The sequence below is a fragment of the Thalia democratica genome, chromosome 3 (genome assembly GCF_965202585.1).
Source record: "Thalia democratica chromosome 3, ktThaDemo2.hap1.1, whole genome shotgun sequence".
In the NCBI taxonomy this organism is placed as follows: domain Eukaryota; kingdom Metazoa; phylum Chordata; class Thaliacea; order Salpida; family Salpidae; genus Thalia; species Thalia democratica.
In genome coordinates, this window is record NC_139167.1 from 47687444 (window position 1) to 47706767 (window position 19324).

Sequence of the window (19324 nt, forward strand, 5' to 3'; positions counted from 1 at the left end):
CTTTTAATAATTTTCAAGATTATCAAAATATTTTAAAAATATTGACATAAATATACAAAAATTGTTTATTTTAAAAATTTACCTAGAATTTTTTTTTTTTAATTTAGTTTACTTGAAATAAAAAAATGTTGTTACTGGGTTTTCTGAAGTTAAAACTTTATGACAAGTTAGAATTAAACTACTGTACTTTAAATGTTATACTTTTTTTTATTGCTTACTAACATTTAAATATTTGTTAGATCTTACACTTGTGACGTTATGGAAAATATGATCCAACAATTCTTCTTTGAAAACTTGACTTTTTGTACTTGCTGCTCGCTAGCACTGAAAAAATATATTTTAAGGTCGTCCTTTGTTTTTTTTTTGCGATTGCAGATCACGCCGGATCTTGGTTAAAAACAAAAGATCCGAGTTTAATGGACCACTTATTGAGACAAAAACAATTAAACTGTTAGTTTAAACTTTGGTCAAATGCACATGTTTCCAAAAAGTAATAAACATTAAGAAATTAAATTATTTGTACTTGTGTTTGTCAAAAATGAAAAGCTATTTTATATCACATAATAGAAAAATACTGTCGTGTAATAGAAAAAAAAAACTAAACTGTGCAAAAAATAAAAATTCATGGTCGATAGATAGTGCTTACTAAGATATATCATGCTCAGAATGACAATAAGACTGCGGAGAAAATAACACAACACGTTGGGACTTAAGAGTTAACGTCTGAAAGCATATATAGGAGACACAAACTTTACTTTTAAAAAAAATTACGTATTTAAAATGTTTTTGTTTATTGAACGATAAAAAAAGCGCTCAAAAAGTTTGGTCCAAGGACCTGGTGTACAAAGGAACCTTTCGGTTATCGAGTCGTACACCACAAATAACTATTCAAAAATATAAATTTAAGCGTTTGCTAACAAAGATCCTAGCGAAACAAGTTCACTAAAATATGAGATAATAACAAATTAAGCAGTAATTTTTCTTTATCATACTAACACATGTTTCTGTGTGTTAATGGGTTAACACACTTCAACGGAGCTCTGTAAAAAACCAATAACCCTTACTGTATAAAAAAAAATGACAACAATTTTTTCGTATGGTCGTATTTAAACCATTAAATTAAAATGAATACATCTCAAAAGCAGTTTAATTTTTTTTTTTAATATGAATGTGTACTATAGTACTTAAATTGAATTTTCAAAAAAAATAATATTTTTATTGATTATATGCCGACTTTTTTAATTTAGTTGAGAAATGTTTCTTTATAAAACTCCCTAATATGATACTAAAGTTTCAAAATTCTACTACTAATAATGGTTATAATGTCAAACAACTACAGCTAAATCCTTTCCAACACCTCATGAATTCATTTAGATAATTTACTTCCTCTTGTAATAACCAACATTTTATAAAAAATGTAAGTTAATAAACTTTTATTAAATTTACTTTTAACTCTTAATTACAAGAGTTCTAACTTTAGACTAAATATTAATCTTTTTGTGTGGCTTGGTGGCATAGAAGTTCTAATGACAACAATTATAACTGTGATATTTTAAAGATCCTGCTATACACTTACAGTCACCTCTCGCGAATCTACGCACTCGTTTGGTTACTGACTCTCGTTTAGTTGCGCATTTTAAAGTTCTCAAAAATTACAAAATAAAATTTGAAAAATCTTTAATTTTGTTTCAAATTTCAGATATTTCCATAGGTTTTATAGGTTTCCAGATTATTTGGCAACAATAATGAATAGAACATATTAAGAAAATTTAAATTAAATATTTTAAAAATATAGGAGAAGATAATTTTTTAATAAAGTGGATATTTTTTAATTTTAGTTTGTGCCTTCTTTAAGACATCTATTGAAATCTATGACTTTGCTTTTTAGATTAAAGGTGTCTTATTCCCCCTTTATACCTTTAAATCAAACATACGTTTTTATATCATGCAAGACAAGTTCAACTTTAGAAGGGTAAGGGAGAAAGTAATATAAATAGTTTGTAAACACATAAAAACTTATTGAAAAAATTTCACACATATGTACAACTTGAATGAAAACTATTTTTTGACAAAAAAAAGTGGGAAAGTCTTCAAACTGTATTTAATCAAATGTCTATTTGCTACCTCTTTTTTAGTTAAGTTCTCTTGTTTAATTACTCAATTTTTCTGAAAACACAATGTGAGTAGATTTGCAAGAGGTGGCTGTATTTCCAAAATCAAAATTCAAAACTTTGTGTAAAATTTAAAGGTAAGCAGTAAACACTTTGTACTCTAAATTTTATCAAGAAGTTCAATGGTGTCCAGTAACCCCTAAAAATATAGTTGTAATTTTATCTAGCACAATCCAAAAATGCAATAATGACCCTTTGTGCAAAAGTTTCTTTGTGCAAAATTATCTCTTTGTGCATTTTTGACCCTCTGTGCAAAGGTTTTTTTGTGCATATTTGACGCGTTCCCCTTTCAAATAGTTGTGTCTGTTAAGATACTTTTATGTTCAATTAGCTATATCCACATTTAAAGTTTGATATTGTGACAACCAGTAGAATTGGAAAATTTATCAACTTCTGAATACAGTTAATCCATTTTGAATTTTTTTTAAATTAAAAAAATGTTCAAAAACTCTTCTTTTGCAGTAAATAACTTTTAACAAGTAAATATCTATCAATTTATTAAAAAATAAACCTTTTAAAATGGGCTAATTGGTTTCAGAAGTTGATGAATTTTAGCTAACAAAACTGTAAAATTTAGATGTAAATTATTCTCATTTGAAGTACTTTTTTCTAAGTTTTTCTTTAAAAACTATCTTCTAAAACTTTTCTTTTTAATTAAAAAATTGACTTATTTGAGTATAATTTTTCTAAATTTTTAGCAATAGTTCAAAAGTATATATACTATTTTTTTAGCTATAATGTTCTTAAACTTTGTCTTTTGGTGAATGCATACATTTTTAGCCATTGTGTTTTTGAAATATAATATATATTTACGCATATAATCTGACTAAATATTTTTCAGATGAATAGTTTAATTAGATTTGGAAGTTCAAATATAAAAAACAGGATAAGTGTAGGAAATATTTCAAAATTTATTTTGAATAGAAGTTCAAAAGTTAATTTTCATACCATTCCTTCACCTAAAAGTTTCACTTTTAAGTTCTCATTACCTTTAAGACTCTTCAGTACAACTACAGTTTCTATCTTTTTATTCAAAAGCTTGAGTAAGTTTAAAGTACAGATTTTCAAAAGATAATTAATTAAAAATGTTTTATATAATTTTGTTTTCATTTAAAATGATACATACCAACTAGTTGTTTTTACTAACAAATTGAACTTGTACTAATACTTAAGTTAGTCTAGCACAGGAGTTGTCAAAGTGCGGTGGGCAAGCCACCTGCAGCCCATAAGCAATCAAATGTGGGCTGCAAATAAAAATTTTGAAACCTACGCTAAGCATTATGAGGTTTGAAACTGAAAGTACTACTGCAGGCTGCAAATATTTTTATTTTTGACATTTAGCCTGCGACCACCAAATACCTGCCGACTCCTTGTCTAGTATAAGGGTAGGCAACTTTCCTATGCAGCAGGCTCGATTGTTAGATGAAGTTCTTTGTGAATTGCTTAGTTAAAAAACTATATTAAAAAATTTATCAATAATGCTTTTTAAAAGCATCATTGTGATGCAATAGGCAATTAATATAACAATCACTATTGTGAGCTAAAAATTAAGTTTTTTTTTTCAAACTATTTGTTATAAAAGGATCAAGTTTTTTACAAGTAGTTTACAACCAAAAAGTAAGTTGAAAGCCAGAGATTTGGTGGGTAGTAAGTTGCCCACCCTTCTTAATTTCTATTTTTGTATGTATCAAGTTTATTTATAAACTTATATTATTGAATAATAAACTAACAGGTGCTGAAGCAAAATGTCAGTCCTTGGTAGATGATAATTTTAAATTAACTGAGTTTAATAATGATAAAACAAACTTGGTTGACAGTATTGAAGAACCAAGCTTTCCTTGGAAAAAGTTTTTTTTAGAATATGTTTACCCTGAAGTTTACAAATTGGGATTTGCAATTGTGGTCAGTAAAAGTTTATAAATATTTAAAACTTAATATTTTGGTAAGTACCAAGTTATATTTTTACAATGAAAAAAATCAACCAGTTTTCTTAAGAGTTATTTCTAAAAAAACTATTTTCATTATTTTTAAGTTATTATAAGAGCTGCAATGTCAATTCACATTTTTCTAACACGTTTTTCTAATTTAGCAAAGATATTAATGTTTTTTGTAAATTTTTATTTAAAGTTGGTAAGTTGATACTATTAGTTATTAAAAGTATATTTTAAAAAAATTTATATATAAAACAGACAAACTTTATTCTACTACTTTTGTTAGTTATAACACTTTAATATAAAAACTTTATAGTGGGCTGTTTTAGGAGCAGTTATTAATATGAAGATACCAATGGAACTCGGAAAGCTAGTAAACAAATTGAATAATTGTAATGTTGAAAAAGATCAAAATATTCATGTTTATTTTGAAGCTATGAAGGAACCTTTAAAAAGGTTGGTAGCTTTGTATCTTATACAGGTAAGATAATTTAGTTTTAACTATAAACAATTTTTATTGCAATATTTACTTGGGTTTCTGTTTTGTAATTATGTATTTTAATGTTGTTGCAACAAAAATATTCTTTTGTTTACGTGTAGATTTATTATTATGTGTAGATTTATTATGTGTAAATTTTCTATTGTGAGTTTAATTTACCATAGAAAAATAAAATGTATAGGTAGTATAAAACTTTAAGATCATCAGAAGGGGTAGAGTACTTTTAAAACAAGTTGGTCTTATTTTAAAATTTTTAATTTGTATACTAGTAGTTTTTTTAAATCAAAATTATTTTGAGATTCAAGATACAAAAAAAAAGGTAGAATTCAATTGATTTCTAATGAAATGAGCAAATTTCAATGGCTTAAATAGACCAATTAGTTAGAATTCTATGTTCTCCTGTAATTTTAAAGAAACCATTTTTAAACTTTCTTAGTCTAATATTTTTTAATATTAAAAAAAAATATTACATTGATATTTAATAATGTTTTAATTAGTACTTGTATATTATTTCTACATACATGTAGTAATTAATCTTGTTATTCTCTAAATACTTTAGTTTTTTAACTTTCAAATAAGTTTTACGAATTTTACTTCTGTTTCAAAAATCAAACTTTGCTTCTTCTTTTTTTCATAAAAAAACCTATTGTTTTTTCATTGTATCCTTTTTTATTAACTTAGCGAATATTTTTTGTTTTTTAAGTTCATAATCGTATTTACTGTTCAGTTTTTTCATAGACTTTTATTAAACACAAGTTAATTTAAGTTAGTTTTATCTTTCTTTTGATTAAAATAAAATTATATTCATGCATTTATTTTTTGAAGTTTTAAATAAATATTTTGATACTACTAGGTATTGAGTGTGTTTTTTATTTCTTTTTTTATAATAAAGTTTAATGTTATAACTAATATTTTAAGTTATAAAAATATATTTAAATACTCTATATTCAATTAACAACGTTAAATGCTTATAAAAAGTGAACAATTATATTGTATCTATAATAAGGTTTAATTTATATTACAAGAAAGCATGAAAAAATTTTTGTGTAGAATAAAAAACTTCCGGCTGAAGATCTGACTTACTTTTTATTGGCATCAAAATATCTTTTGTAAATAAAAAGTAGTTTTTTATAACATTTTGACAAAGCATGTTTTGTTTTTAATATAAAACAAGAATTTTATTACAAAAATCAGAAAAGTAGATGGTTTTTCAAACAATATTCTTTGTAAAGAAATTCTAAATTTTGAAACATATTTTAAAACTTTATTAACATTAGACTTAAGTTTAAAAACTAAAACGTTCAAAGTACGTTTAAACAAAAAATTAATATGCATATAATATATTGTTATATTTACACAATTTTTTGCAAGTATTGTGAGTAAATTAAGTATTTGCATAGAAAAAAAGTTGTTTTGATTATCCAACTGACCTTACTTGTCTAGATCTTTAAGACTTAACACCCTACTGAGTTAACCTCTATGGTATCTTTGTAATAATAGTAATTTTTAATAGGGGTTTACTTCTTTTGCATACATCTCCTTACTGAGTAATGTAGGGGAAAACATTGCGAGTCATTTAAGAAGAGACTTGTTTGCTAGCTACCTGAGACAGGATGTTCAATTTTTTAATAAACACAAAACAGGGTTGCTCATAGACAGGTTGACTTCAGATGTACAGGTTTATAGTAAATTAATTTAAAAGCAGCATTTTTTTTTTCATTTTTGTTAGAAGAAAGTTTTGTACATATTAACTTTAATGTCATATTATATACTAAAAAATCCTTTCTAAGATAAAGCAGTTTTATTACTTTTTACATCTGATTGTTTGCAGGACTTTAAAAGTTCATTTAAAATGTGTGTGTCACAAGGACTGAAGAGCAGCATGCAAACAGCTGGTTGTATAATATCACTGTACATGACATCCGCTAAAATGACTGTTATACTTGCTGTGGCGCTACCTGCCGTAATGTTGACCGGAACTTTTATTGGTTCCGCTCTTAGAAAGATATCAAAGTAAAAGTTTTTTTTTAAAGCATCTCATTAATTTGATTTTTAGTAAAATACCTTATTTTTAACGTGATTTAATAAAAATATTTATTTATTTAGCATTCAAATAGTACATAAAAAGAATATTATTTATATTTTAATTACTGTTTGTCAGTGTAATAAGACTTTTCTTTTGTAACAAAACTTAAAGATAAAGATTTGAGGTATCCATAGTAAAAGAATAAAAATCATTAAAGTAAACTTGTTTATATTTTTAGAAGTATTTTTTTATTTTTAAGTAAGATAACATTTAATGTATAAGAAATTGGTTAAAAAAGTAATGTTACAAGTCTTAAAGTTTTGAAATTTTGGTTTAATTTATGTTTTGTAGTACTTTTGCAGTTGACACAAACCATACCAATATTATGTTTAAAAATTTAAAACATGGTCTAAAAAATAGAGTTTCTCAACAAAAATCTGCTGAAGCCACTGCAAAAGCAAATGAAGTACTCTCGAATTTTAAGACTGTAAGATCTTTTGCAAATGAAGATTATGAGTTGGATGAGTATTCAAAGCTAGTCAATCAGTCTTGTAGCATGAATCAAGTATAGTTATTTTGACTAAAATTATATTAAAAAAATAAATAAGTAAGACTCTTAAAATCAAGTTGATAATTTATAAAAATATAGATTGGCTATCTTTGTATAGTTTATCAATTACTGAAAAATGTTCTGTTCTTTCTTGTTGCTAATTACTATAAATTTTTCTTTTTAATTATTTACTACTGATTTAAAAGAAACCAAAATTGTCAAAAAATAATCTTTTACAGCATATTATTTTTTACTAAGGTTAAAATGGTTAAAAAAAGATCTTTTTTGTAACCTGATATGACTTTTTTTAGCAAATTTCGAAAAGGGTGTGTAACATGAGTAAATTTTTATACTGCTTTATAAAAGTAACTTTACATTCATAAATTATTGTTAAAATTTTATTAATGACTAAATTATTTTCTGGTTTACAGTTAAGGTGAATTATTAAAATTTTGGAAACATGTATTAAACATTAGAATCAAATAAATTTCAAAATACTAAACTGGATTTTTAAAACATGTGATAGAACTTTAAACTAGTTATTATAGCTAAAGTGAATTAAAAAAAATAATTTTCAACTTTGAAAGTTGGGTTGACATATGTTATCATTATAGTTTTGTTTTGTAATTCAAGTCGTATATGTTAACAAAAGCTCTTAATTCAAACCTAATTATAAAAAATATATATTTAATAGAAATTAGGATTTGGAATAGGAGTTTTTCACGGACTGTCAAATATTGCGTTAAATGGAGTGGTTCTTGCTGTGATATACGGTGGAGGTTATTTAGTGGCAAGAGACGAAATTAATTCGGGTCAGTTTTAGTATTTTTTGGTAATACAATTTGAGTTAAATTTTTTTTTTATAAAGTCATTCAAACTCTAAATTTACCTTAAATTAGTTAACTCACCGTTAAGTTATTGGATGATAGAAGTTAATATACTACGATTTTTGAATATAAACAACAGACCTGATTTTACTCATTTAATTTTTGTTTAAAGTTTCGTAGATTATTATTACTCTAACAAATGTGTGTTACTTAAAATCTTAATTTAAAAGTGAAACAATGCCTCTTAAACTTAAAAGATGAAAGCTTTCCAAATGTAGTGCATATTAGTACAAATCCTATATTTAAAATGCTGTTTAATTGAATAAATAGTTTTCAATTTTTTTTCTTTTAATTTTTATAAATAATACAAACAAAGGTCTAAAATCGGAAAGTCAAAACAACAGTTTCAGTATTATAAACTTTAATAAACTTTAAGTTGTTCTAACTATTTATAATCTGTAGAACTGTCTTTATACTTTTGGTAAACTTAAAAAATTATATTTCAAATTAATTTTAATTTACCAGTTATAATTTTGTTTTTGTTGTAAGATATTATATCAGTGCAAGCTAATTAAAACAAGATATTCTAAGTACTAAAGATACTTAGTGTAAGGTACTTAATTATAAATATAATGATATTTTTAAGAAAAACTTCTAGAAATTATGCCTGCAGAAAGTTTCAATCTTAGAACAGTTTTTGTAAAACATTATTCGACTTCAACTGTAAAAGTCTTTTAAATAGACATTATTTTATGTTTAGCTCGTGCACTATCACTTAGTTTTATAATATATTTAGCAAAATAAGGCCTTTGTCTACTTTAAACGACAAAGTTAGATGTATCAATAGATAATGTTAAGATTAAATGTCTTAATATAATAAGGCAGTTGTTAAAAATCTATTTGTGTATGTAAATATCAGGCCAACTGATGTCCTTCCTGGTATCAGCGCAAGTGATCCAAAGGTCGCTCACTTCATTGTCGGTCTTGTTTGGAGCTGGCGTGAGAGGTGCTGCCGCTGGCAGTAGAGTTTTCGAGTTTCTTAACATGTTTCCCAAGTGCGTTTCTATTTTAAAGTGAAAATAGCTAATTGTAAATTTTAAATGTGACCAAAGTCAAATATCTATAATGGTTTTAGAACAAGTAAATTATTGGTATTGTATTTGATAGACACAAAATAGTTAAACTATAATTTATACCTTAAACTTAGAGTTAGCCGAAGAAAAGTTGTTGGATTTTTATTTTTAAACTTTTTCTAGTTTAATTTAAAAAGTCATCACCAATAAAATTTTGATACAAACTTGTTTTATGTTTCAGCGTCAGTCTTACTGGAGGTAAAACATTAAACGACAGTGAGCTTAAAGGAAACTTAAGGTTTGAAAACATCGAATTCACTTATCCTCAAAGACCAGACCACCAGGTCCTCAACAAAGTCAACTTGGAAGTGGACCACAATACCACTTTAGCTTTATGTGGTCCATCTGGAAGCGGTTAGGAAAAATAATTACTTTGATTTTTTTTGGTTTTTAATAAAAAGCCAAGTCATCTATATTAGTTTTGTTTTGATTAAATTTTTTGAAATGATTATTTACCTATGTTAAACAAAATTTATAGCTTAGGTACTTAAAAGTCATTTTAAAGAATTTAAAAGTATTCAATAATAAATAACCAATTCATTATTTTCTTTTACCATTAGTTGTTTTAATTTCAAGTTTCATTAAAGTTATACTATTCTTATTTAAATTCAAAATAATATTTTAATAAAATTAAATCAGCTAAATTCGTTTTAACTGTACTTTAAATTTTAAACGGTTCAAATAGTTTCGTATAAATATAAACTATGAAGTTTTACTCGTGTTTTTTACCTATGATTGCTATTTTAATATGATTGATTTTAATTTAATCTGACTTATATTTTGTTGAAAACTAGTTTTAGGCTACTTATTTTAATCGCTTTTATTGAAATCTATAAGCCAAGTATGAATAACTTTAAGGTAAGTCAACGATTGCAAGTTTGTTAGAACGTTTCTATGACGTAACTGGTGGTACAATTACACTGGACGGTATCGATATTAAGGAATTAGACCCTAGCTGGCTGAGAGGCACTGTTATAGGTTACATAAGTCAAGTGTGTAAAACGGTTTTAATTTTTTTTTGTCTTCTATGAATTAATGCTTATGTCTCATTTCTTGCTAGTGTCGAAGTAAGGTCTACTTTGAGTGCAGAAAAGACATAACAATGTTATTTCAGCTTTTTCTATAATTCTAAAAACCTTTTTTATATATAAATTCTTTAAAATCTAAAATGTGTATATTACCTTCAATAAAACTAAAATATTTAATGAAATTATAAGTAAAATTCTAAACACACTTTAATTTCTTATATATAACAGGTTTTTTGTTTCAAAATTTATAATTTATACTGAAAGATTTTTAGTGATTTACTAGATATTCCAAAGTAAGCAAAACTTTTAAATTTCTTCATTATATAACTTTTTCATAAATTTATTGCTGATTTCGAATTTCTATACAATTCTTTCAGTGCTTTTTGCACCAGTTATTAAAGCAAAATTAAGTTAAGTTTATTGAGTAAAATATTTAAAGTGTTACAAACATACACATTGTGACGTTTAAAAAAAAAACAATTTTAGTTATTTTATTTTTTTAATTGCTATTGTACAACTATTTTAAGTTAAAGGTTTTTGATTTTTTTAATATATATTTTGATTATGGAAGCATGGTTGTTATTTTTGTTTTCTTTTTTTTAGTGATAGTTCTTTAAAAATAATCTTAGTTTAATATTTATCTAAGCTTAACACATTTTGCTAATTTTTGGTTTTGTTTTGGTTCTGCAAAGTATATTCCATTTAAAAGTGTACTCCTTGTCGTATCTTGCTCTGTGCTATACTATTTTTGTCTGTTTTTGAAGCTTGTTTTATGGTTCTGGTATCTGCTTTAAAATGCTTCGCTAGTAGAGCCTACGTTTTTTTTTTGTGCTGTCTATTTTTATTTGTTGCTAGGTAAATGAGGTTGCTTGAATGAGCAGTTGTTACTTAGTGGGCATTGTTCGCTTCTGCAGTTGCTGTTTTTTTCTATTTTTTAAAGTTTAGGTTGTTAAGTATTTTATTTAAGTGATTCAGATTTTTTTTCTATGCAACTGTACAATATTTCAATGTGTTTCTTTTAATATTATTTAGTATTGGTGGGTTATGTCGAAGTGTTGGTTGAATAGTTTTAAAAGTTCTTTGTTTGTCGTTGTGGCAACTATTAGGGAAAAAGCGAATTAGGGTCTATTATTTTTCTTTGCTTTTTTTATTTGTTTTTTGGTGTACTGATTGAATTTGAAATTGGCAGAGTTAAGGGTTGTTCGGTAATCTTACTTTATACTACGGTTTCCCAACCGGGGTGTTTGCACCCCTTTGGGTGCGAGAAGGCTTTTAGTTTTTGTTAGAAGATTTTTCTTTGATCTGGGCGGCTGTAAGCCTAAACTTCTTTTACTAAAAAAACAAAACTATCGATTTTTAAACCTAACAAGCAATTCAAATCATATAAGATATTTTTAAGTTTGGATTATTACATCATACTCTATTTGCATAGCTTTAACGAAGCTTTCAAACTCAAATCTAAGCTAGTTGTGGTTTTGATTTTAACTGTTCGTTTACAAAAAATATTACTACCATTACCTGAATCTAAAGCTTGTTATAGTTATTATCTTTTAAAACCCATTTTTTTACATGCTAGAGACTAATTTGAGTGTATAGTTTTCAATTGAAAATAATACTTTGGCTTAAACATAGTACAGTTGATTTTATAATTTTTAAAATTTCTCGTTATATCGCGAGAACATTTTAACAACCGACATGGTGGAGCAGATGTTTCAGGTCATAATGATGAATCAATGATAACAAAAAGGATCCGCTTTGAATCACGAGGAACACTTCCAAAATTGGGTTTTGTATCTGCTGACAAACCACTTTTAATGGCTTCATACCTTGTGTCGTATAACGTAGCCAAAACCAAGAAACCCCATACAATTGCTGAAGAGGTGATAAAGCCATGCGTATTATAAATGATAAAAATTATTTTTTGAAAAAACTCCCAGTTCGACGAACTAACCGATTTTGAAAATTGCTGGCAACTAATCGCATTAGTGAGATATGCGCATGATGGTACATAATTTTTATTTTTATGAAGATCTAAAGAGAACCACCAAAGCAAAAGATATCGTCTAATAAGTGAAGACTTCTTTTTTGCAAAACATGACCTAGACATCAAAATTATTGTGTACTGACGGTGCCCCTGCTATGTTGGGAAATAAGTCGTTTTTTTTTGGTTTATTAAGACAGGATATTCCGCACTTGAAGGGTACTCACTGTTTTCTTCATCAACATTTATACATCAAAAACATTGCCCTCAAAATTGAAAAATGTCCTTGATATTTTTGTGAAGGCCATCAACTGCATTATAGGTTGTGCTCTAAATCACCGCCTTTTTAAGTCGTTGTGTCAAGATTATAGTAAAGAATATTTAGTTTTACTTTTCCATACGGAGGTCCGCTGGCTGTATAGTGGAAGAACTTTAACGAACTTTTTTGAATTGCGAAACGAAGTCAAAGATTTTATTAAGAAACGTGACTATGACCATGCCAAAGAAATTGAGTCAAAAGAGTTTAATTAAATACTAGGTTATTTGAGTGACATTTTCAGCCTTATGAACAACCTGAGTGTTTCTATGTATGAGAAAAATACAAACATATAAAAATGTTATGAAGTGTTAGATGTTTTCTTAGAAAAGTTACATCTTTAGTTTTGAAGAGTTAAAAGAGGCAATTTATCAAATTTTCATTCACTCGACGAAGTAACTGATAAAAATAGGTCTTAATTCTAAATGTACGTGTAGAAATTATAAATCATTTGGAAATACTATCCAAGTCATTTGATGGATATTTTGGAGTAGGAGAACTGGAAACATCTGAAGAATGGATAATGGATCCAAATTCTTTCAATTTGTATTATATGCCGGATGATGAATCGTTAAAAGATAAATTTATTGAATTATGCACAAACCGTTTTCTTAAAATGCAGTTTTAAAGCAAAACTCCGGAACAATACTGGTTTTGTGCAATGAATATGTTTCCAAGACTTTGTGAAAAAGCACTAAGTATGCTCATCCCATTCGCAACGATTTTCTTGTGCGAGTCTTGATTTAGTACTCTTTTGTAAAACAAAACAAAATCAATAAATTGCTTGAATGCACAGGCAGATATGCGGATTGCTATCAGCAACAAATTGTTGCCACGTTTTGAGAAAGTCTTGTGCAATAAACATTAACAAAAGAGTCACTAAACTTAAAGTGGATTTTAAATTTAAGTCTTAATATTTTCAAAATAGTATTGCACAAACAAAAGTTTAATTTTCCAATAAATAACTTGTGAGTATTTGCAAAACGATTTGTCATTAGGGGTCTTTTCATTAAAGCTATAGAATTAGTTTTTTTTTTTAGTTTACGTTAGTTAAAAAAAATGTTTAAAGATAGATTTGTTATTATTTCGTTTGATTAAAAGGAATTATATTAAAATTAAATTGAAGATAGGCAGGTAGAATAACAAATGATGGGCTTAAAACTCACTTGCGTGACATTCAGAAAACGTAGATCGTTGCAAAAGGGAGAGTAAGTTCTGATGTTTTCTACCTTAGAAAAAATAAACAAAACTTGTTATATTTTTTAGTTTCCATATATTTTTTTTTTATTAAATTCGTACACAATCAAAAAAAATTGTACACAATTCTTCATCGTTCTATTTCAAATTATTCTTAAATAAATCATTGCATAAGTTGCAAGGGTTGCGAGAACAAATTAAATTTTTTTAGGGGTGTGGGGTTAAAAAAGGTTAGGAACCACTGCTTTATACGGTTAAAGGATTTTACGTTACTCAGTTACTTATTTAACCTTCCATTAGTTGTATTAGGTTTTTGTTTCATAATATGATACTAATTAATAGTTTAAAAAACTTTTACGTTAGACCTTTTTTAAACTAACCTAATAAATTTTGTTTAGTACGTCACTAATGTTATGTTTGTAAATTTCAGTTAAGTAAACTTAACTTTATTTCTTTTGATAATCTGTGCAAATTCCACTGAAACTATTCTAAGAAAATTAAAAAAAAAAACATTTATCATTTTAAATCTTAAGCTCTGCTACAACAAGCTACATAGATTAGAAGGACTTTGACAACAGTCAATATTGAAAATTATAATAAATATATATTTACTAGTTTTAAGGTTGTTTTAGGTGGTTAAATATTTTGCAATCAGAACTATCTAAAGAAATATTTAAAAGCTTCATGCTAGACAATAACTTATACAAAGTTCTATGTGGTGTACGACTCGATAATCAAAAGCTTCTTTTGTACACCAACTCCTTAGACTTTGCTTTTTGAGCGCTTGTTTTTAACAAACAATACCACGACGTAGATATAAAGTTTAAAATTTAGTGTAGCGAGCTAACTAAATTTCAAAACGCTTTATACCAACGCTTACTATTTTAAGCTTTTGTTTAGTTGTAGAAATTTTGTTTGCTAGTATTTTTTATATATTTTTTTTATGAATTATTAAGAGGTTATTGTTAGGGAGTAAATGATCAAAAATTTTAAAAATCTAGAATAACTAACCTTAAAGTTACAAACAAATCAGGTTCAAGCCGCAAACACGACTAATTTTATTTAAGTATTAGTCTATTTATTTGCTGATTCAGTTTTTATTAACTTTATTTTTATTATATCACACATTTTAAAAGTTAATACTAAGCTTGAAAATAAATTTGTTTTAAACTTAATACCGTTTTTAATTTTTCATGTCTCATTACCTTTTCCATAATTTAAAGTGTACGGTATCATAGGAACCAGTTTTGTTTTCCGGATCGATCGCAGACAACATCAAGTACGGAAATCCCGATGCATCCCACGACCAGGTAGTCTACGCCGCCAAGTTGTCCAACGCCCACACCTTTATCGAAGAGTTTCCGCACGGATATGACACTAGTGTTGGTGAACGGGGTGTCCAACTTAGTGGTGGTCAAAAGCAGAGGATTGCCATTGCGAGGGCATTGCTCAAAAATCCAGGTTTTTCGTTTCACTTGCTGATTTTCATATGGCTTTGTTAGATGACTTAAGACGTTCATGTTTTGAATTTTTTCTTAAGTATCACGAAAAGTATAACTTACATAAATTAAGTTTTTTTATAATGTACACTTATTTGCATTTAAAATTTATTACTTATTTTTAAGAATTATCCAAGTATTTTTATCTTTTTTTTTTGTTTTATTCACAGCATAACTTTTAACTTTATTCAGTACTTTTAATTTTGGATGAAGCAACAAGTGCATTAGACGCGCAATCAGAAAAGATAGTTCAGCAGGCTCTTGACACACTAATGAAAGACCGTACCACAATAGTCATTGCTCACAGGCTGTCTACTATAAAACAGGCACAACAAATTGCTGTTATTAAAAATGGTCAAGTCGTTCAAGTAAGAATTGATAAATATTTCTAACCATAATGTTTAAATGTAGAAGGAGTTGGTAGATGAATTAAAACGACAGCTACTGTTGAAAATTTCAAGTATACAAAAACAAAGAAAAATAAGTTAATTTGTGTAAAAATTATTTTCACTTATTTTTTTTATAAGTTGAATTTATTTAAAACGGGCATTTTAAATAAACATGACTGCGATCCAATAGGTCTTATCAATGAAATTTAAATAATTAAGACTTGTATAACTTTTCTGTTAACTAACTAAAAGTTTTTTTTAATTAAATTGAACTCTATGTTAAACAAGTAGCTTAAAGTTAGAATTATTGAAGCAGCATCTGCTTATAAGGTTAACTGAGATATTTTTTAACTGTTACAATAAGAACTTTAGTATTGTAAATGACTTAAAACTTGTTTTATAATAATAATAACTAACTTTAATTCCTTTAATACAAGGAAGAATCTTTTAGTATTTAACTTTAAAACTACTTTTTTTAATATTAGTATAAACAACTTTTTGTTTATTCGGGAAGGCTGTCATTTTTGGGTATACTATCAAAATCCACCTGATCAAAATCCATCCCCGTTCAAAATCCACCTGATTTTTAAAAATATTTTCTTTACTTTTTATATACTTACTTATTTTAGATATTTTTTGCACTTTTTTTATTAATTTTTTGTTTATTTTTCACTAAAACTGTTACCCCTAACCCTTACCCTCGATTGGTAAGCTGTTCTCAAAATTGAACGGGTGGATTTTGAACGCGGATGGATTTTGATCGCGGGTGAATTTTGAACGTGTCCCCATTTAATAAAAATTTTGCTTTAGGTAATTTGACAAAAAAATAATCCAACTAAGTTTGAACAAAAAAAAATATTGGACAAAACGGTGTTTTTATCACTGTACATGAATTAAAGTAAAAACGTTTTTAGTCAAGTTATTAAAGTTTAAATATTACATTTTGTTTTGTAAAAATATTGTACAAAGTTTTTTAGAAGTTTTGTGATATTGACTTTGGCGGGCCGATCACTTCACTTGCGGGCTAGTCATTTTCATTCACGGGCCGCATTCCATTGAAATTAAAAAAGTCAAGGGGGCCGGTTTTTTCAACTCTGCGGGGCGGATCCGGCCCGCGGCCCGTACGTTGCCCAACCCTACTTTAATAATAAATCACAACTTTCTTATCTAAAAGTTTCATTGTTTATTATCTAAAAGAGTTATAATTGTAAGCTTTCTATATTGCAAGTCGCTTGCGCAAAGATCATTATAAATGCTTTTCGGTTAAATTTTTTAGCAATTTTTGTTGTTAATAAACAAAATTATTATTTTTATCTATAGATTTAATTTTGATATTTGTACATTATTTAAATGATGATTTTAATAAACTAAAAAAAAGTGAAACACTGCTTTCTTTATGCAGGTAAGACCGAGTGTAATGCTTTAAAGCTAAAACAGAAATATTAGTAAGTAACAAATTTACAAAAATAAATTAAATTATAATGATCAAGTACAAAAGTAGTAAAAAATATTTCAAATTTAAGAACCAATTTTATTTAGATTGGAACACACGATGAATTAAGTACAGATGAAAACGGAGTTTACAAAGAATTAATAAAGCTTCAGCAATATTAGTTTTTATTTATTTAGTGTAATTTTAATATAAGAAAACTTAATAGACAAATAAACTTATAGTTTTTGTATTTTTTGTTGATAATGAAAAATAAAAACCTTTTTTTCACCACTTTTGGACAAAAGGCTATATTTTTTAGGTTTAATTAATTATGTTAACAATTTGTCTCAAATTCATAAAACTGGTTTTAAAAAAGTTTTATTTACTTTTTTATGTTTAACTATATATGAAATATTTAACTATATGTCTTGATATTATTTTTAAGTAAATAAGAGTTTTATAATATTTTGTGCAAATATCATTTTATTCATAAGTATACTTATGAAGATTAATTGAAGGGTTTTCTTAAAATAGGTTAACTATTGAGCAAATCTTTTTATTTTAAATATAATACGCAAAATACTTTTGTTTATTGCAGTACATTTTTAGTATAATTAACAATATCTTTATAAGTGCTTATCAAACTCTTCTTGTTAATCTCTAGTATCAAAGTAATTAGTTTTTTATAAAATCACACAAAACACGTGTTTATTAATTTGGTATAGTGCTGCTAATTTCGTCAGAACTCGTAATAAAGAAGTGAGTAAAGGTATTTAAAAAAGACAAAGATTAACACGCTAACTGAAAGTTTAAAAACTGATTGAAGCGACAAAGATATTAGTAAAGAAATAAGTCTTTAACGAATGTCTATTATCAAAGAATTCTTATTAAAGTATGTAGTTTAAGTATACATAAACAGAAAAAAAGGTTTTAATTTTGCTAATACTGAAAATATGTTGTTGTTATAATGTTTTGAGTAAACTGAACGGTATAAAAACTTAACAGTCAATAATATTTTTAAACGTATAAGTTAGTTACTTGAATGTTTGTAAGGAAAAAAGTAAAACAATATAATAGTTATATTTTCACCAAAAGCAAATATATACAATTATAAATGCTTTTTGACTTACTTGTATAAGGTTTACCCATAGAAACAGAAAATTAAACACAGCATATTTTTCATTTTACAAATATGAATCTAAAACAGTGTTTCCAAAAGTAGACAATATCGCTCCTTGTGGCGAAAAAAAAAGGTAATAAACTGATAAAGGGCGGTTACTCTCTAATTTCTGCCAAAAAGGGATTGTGAAAATGATTTTGGGAAACCTTGCACTAGAGTCTTATACAGAGTTTCCTATACTCAATTCCAGATATTAAACAATGTTCGCCCCTTTGAATACAAACCCAAGAATATTTGTTGTAAGCATCAAATTTACGGTGACTGTACCTCTGACTTTTTTTACTCTTCACTACAGAATATCTAGTGTAAACTTGTTGCTAACGCCTAACTAGTTATCGCCATTTTAGTGCCTAATATTTTGAAACCTCCTTGTACTATTTTTTGCCCCCCGAATTACTAAAATAACTTTGAGAAGCACGGGTCTTCACGTATTAAAATTTGTAGAAGTATTTGATTAACTAAGTATGCATATTAGTTTAGTATATATCTGCAGATATAATTTGATGATGACGCAAAAACATTTAAAATTGTGACTTTTCTAAGTATTTACAATAAATGCGCCCTCAAAGTTGCTGTGAAAAAATCTCTGCTTTTAAGTACTATTCTTTTTCAAGCCGTATAAATAAAGAAACAATTTTTTTTACATTTTAGCTACGTATTTGTACAACTGCTCAACATTTCAAAATGGTTAAATAAGTTTAAATTAAAAATCTAGATTATAAAATATGTTTATTTTTTTTTCTTTTATTGTTGGTCTTTTATACTTTAAATTTAGTTGTTCATACTCAAATAAAACTCATTTGTGTAGTTTAAAATTGATGTTTCTAGCTAAATTATAAAAATTTTTTACTCTCAGCTGTGCAATTTTATCTTAAATTAAAGATTTTTTTAAGATAAACACTGTTGGTCTTACGTCACCTTGGATCCGCAACTGTAAAATGTAAAAATGACACTTTTTTTAAATCTCTTGGAAATTTAAAGATTAAATCCCTGTATATTAAAAATTTTAAAGAAAGTTCGCTCTACAAAAATAATTATTCTTTTAATTGAATGAAAAGATAAGCGCTCTTAAAGTTTAGTCTAACTACCTGGTGTACGAAAAAACCTTTTGATTATCGATTCGTAAACCATATGGATACGTTTAAAGTCTTGTCTAGGACAATTC

At 26.6% G+C, this 19324-nt stretch overlaps 1 protein-coding gene across 1 annotated transcript; it reads left to right on the plus strand.

The window, feature by feature from the left end:
- The first annotated feature begins 1945 nt into the window (after nt 1-1945).
- On the plus strand, nt 1946-17549 carry LOC145832327 (mitochondrial potassium channel ATP-binding subunit-like). The gene is made up of 14 exons (XM_082939645.1): nt 1946-1984; nt 3013-3214; nt 3904-4073; nt 4419-4583; nt 6115-6279; nt 6433-6614; nt 7048-7192; nt 7872-7989; nt 8924-9059; nt 9319-9491; nt 9996-10129; nt 14898-15120; nt 15351-15526; nt 17087-17549. Exons 1-14 carry the CDS (start codon nt 1946-1948, stop codon nt 17159-17161), a joined length of 2103 nt encoding a protein of 700 aa, XP_082795771.1. The 3' UTR covers nt 17162-17549.
- Nucleotides 17550-19324: the final 1775 nt, after the last annotated feature.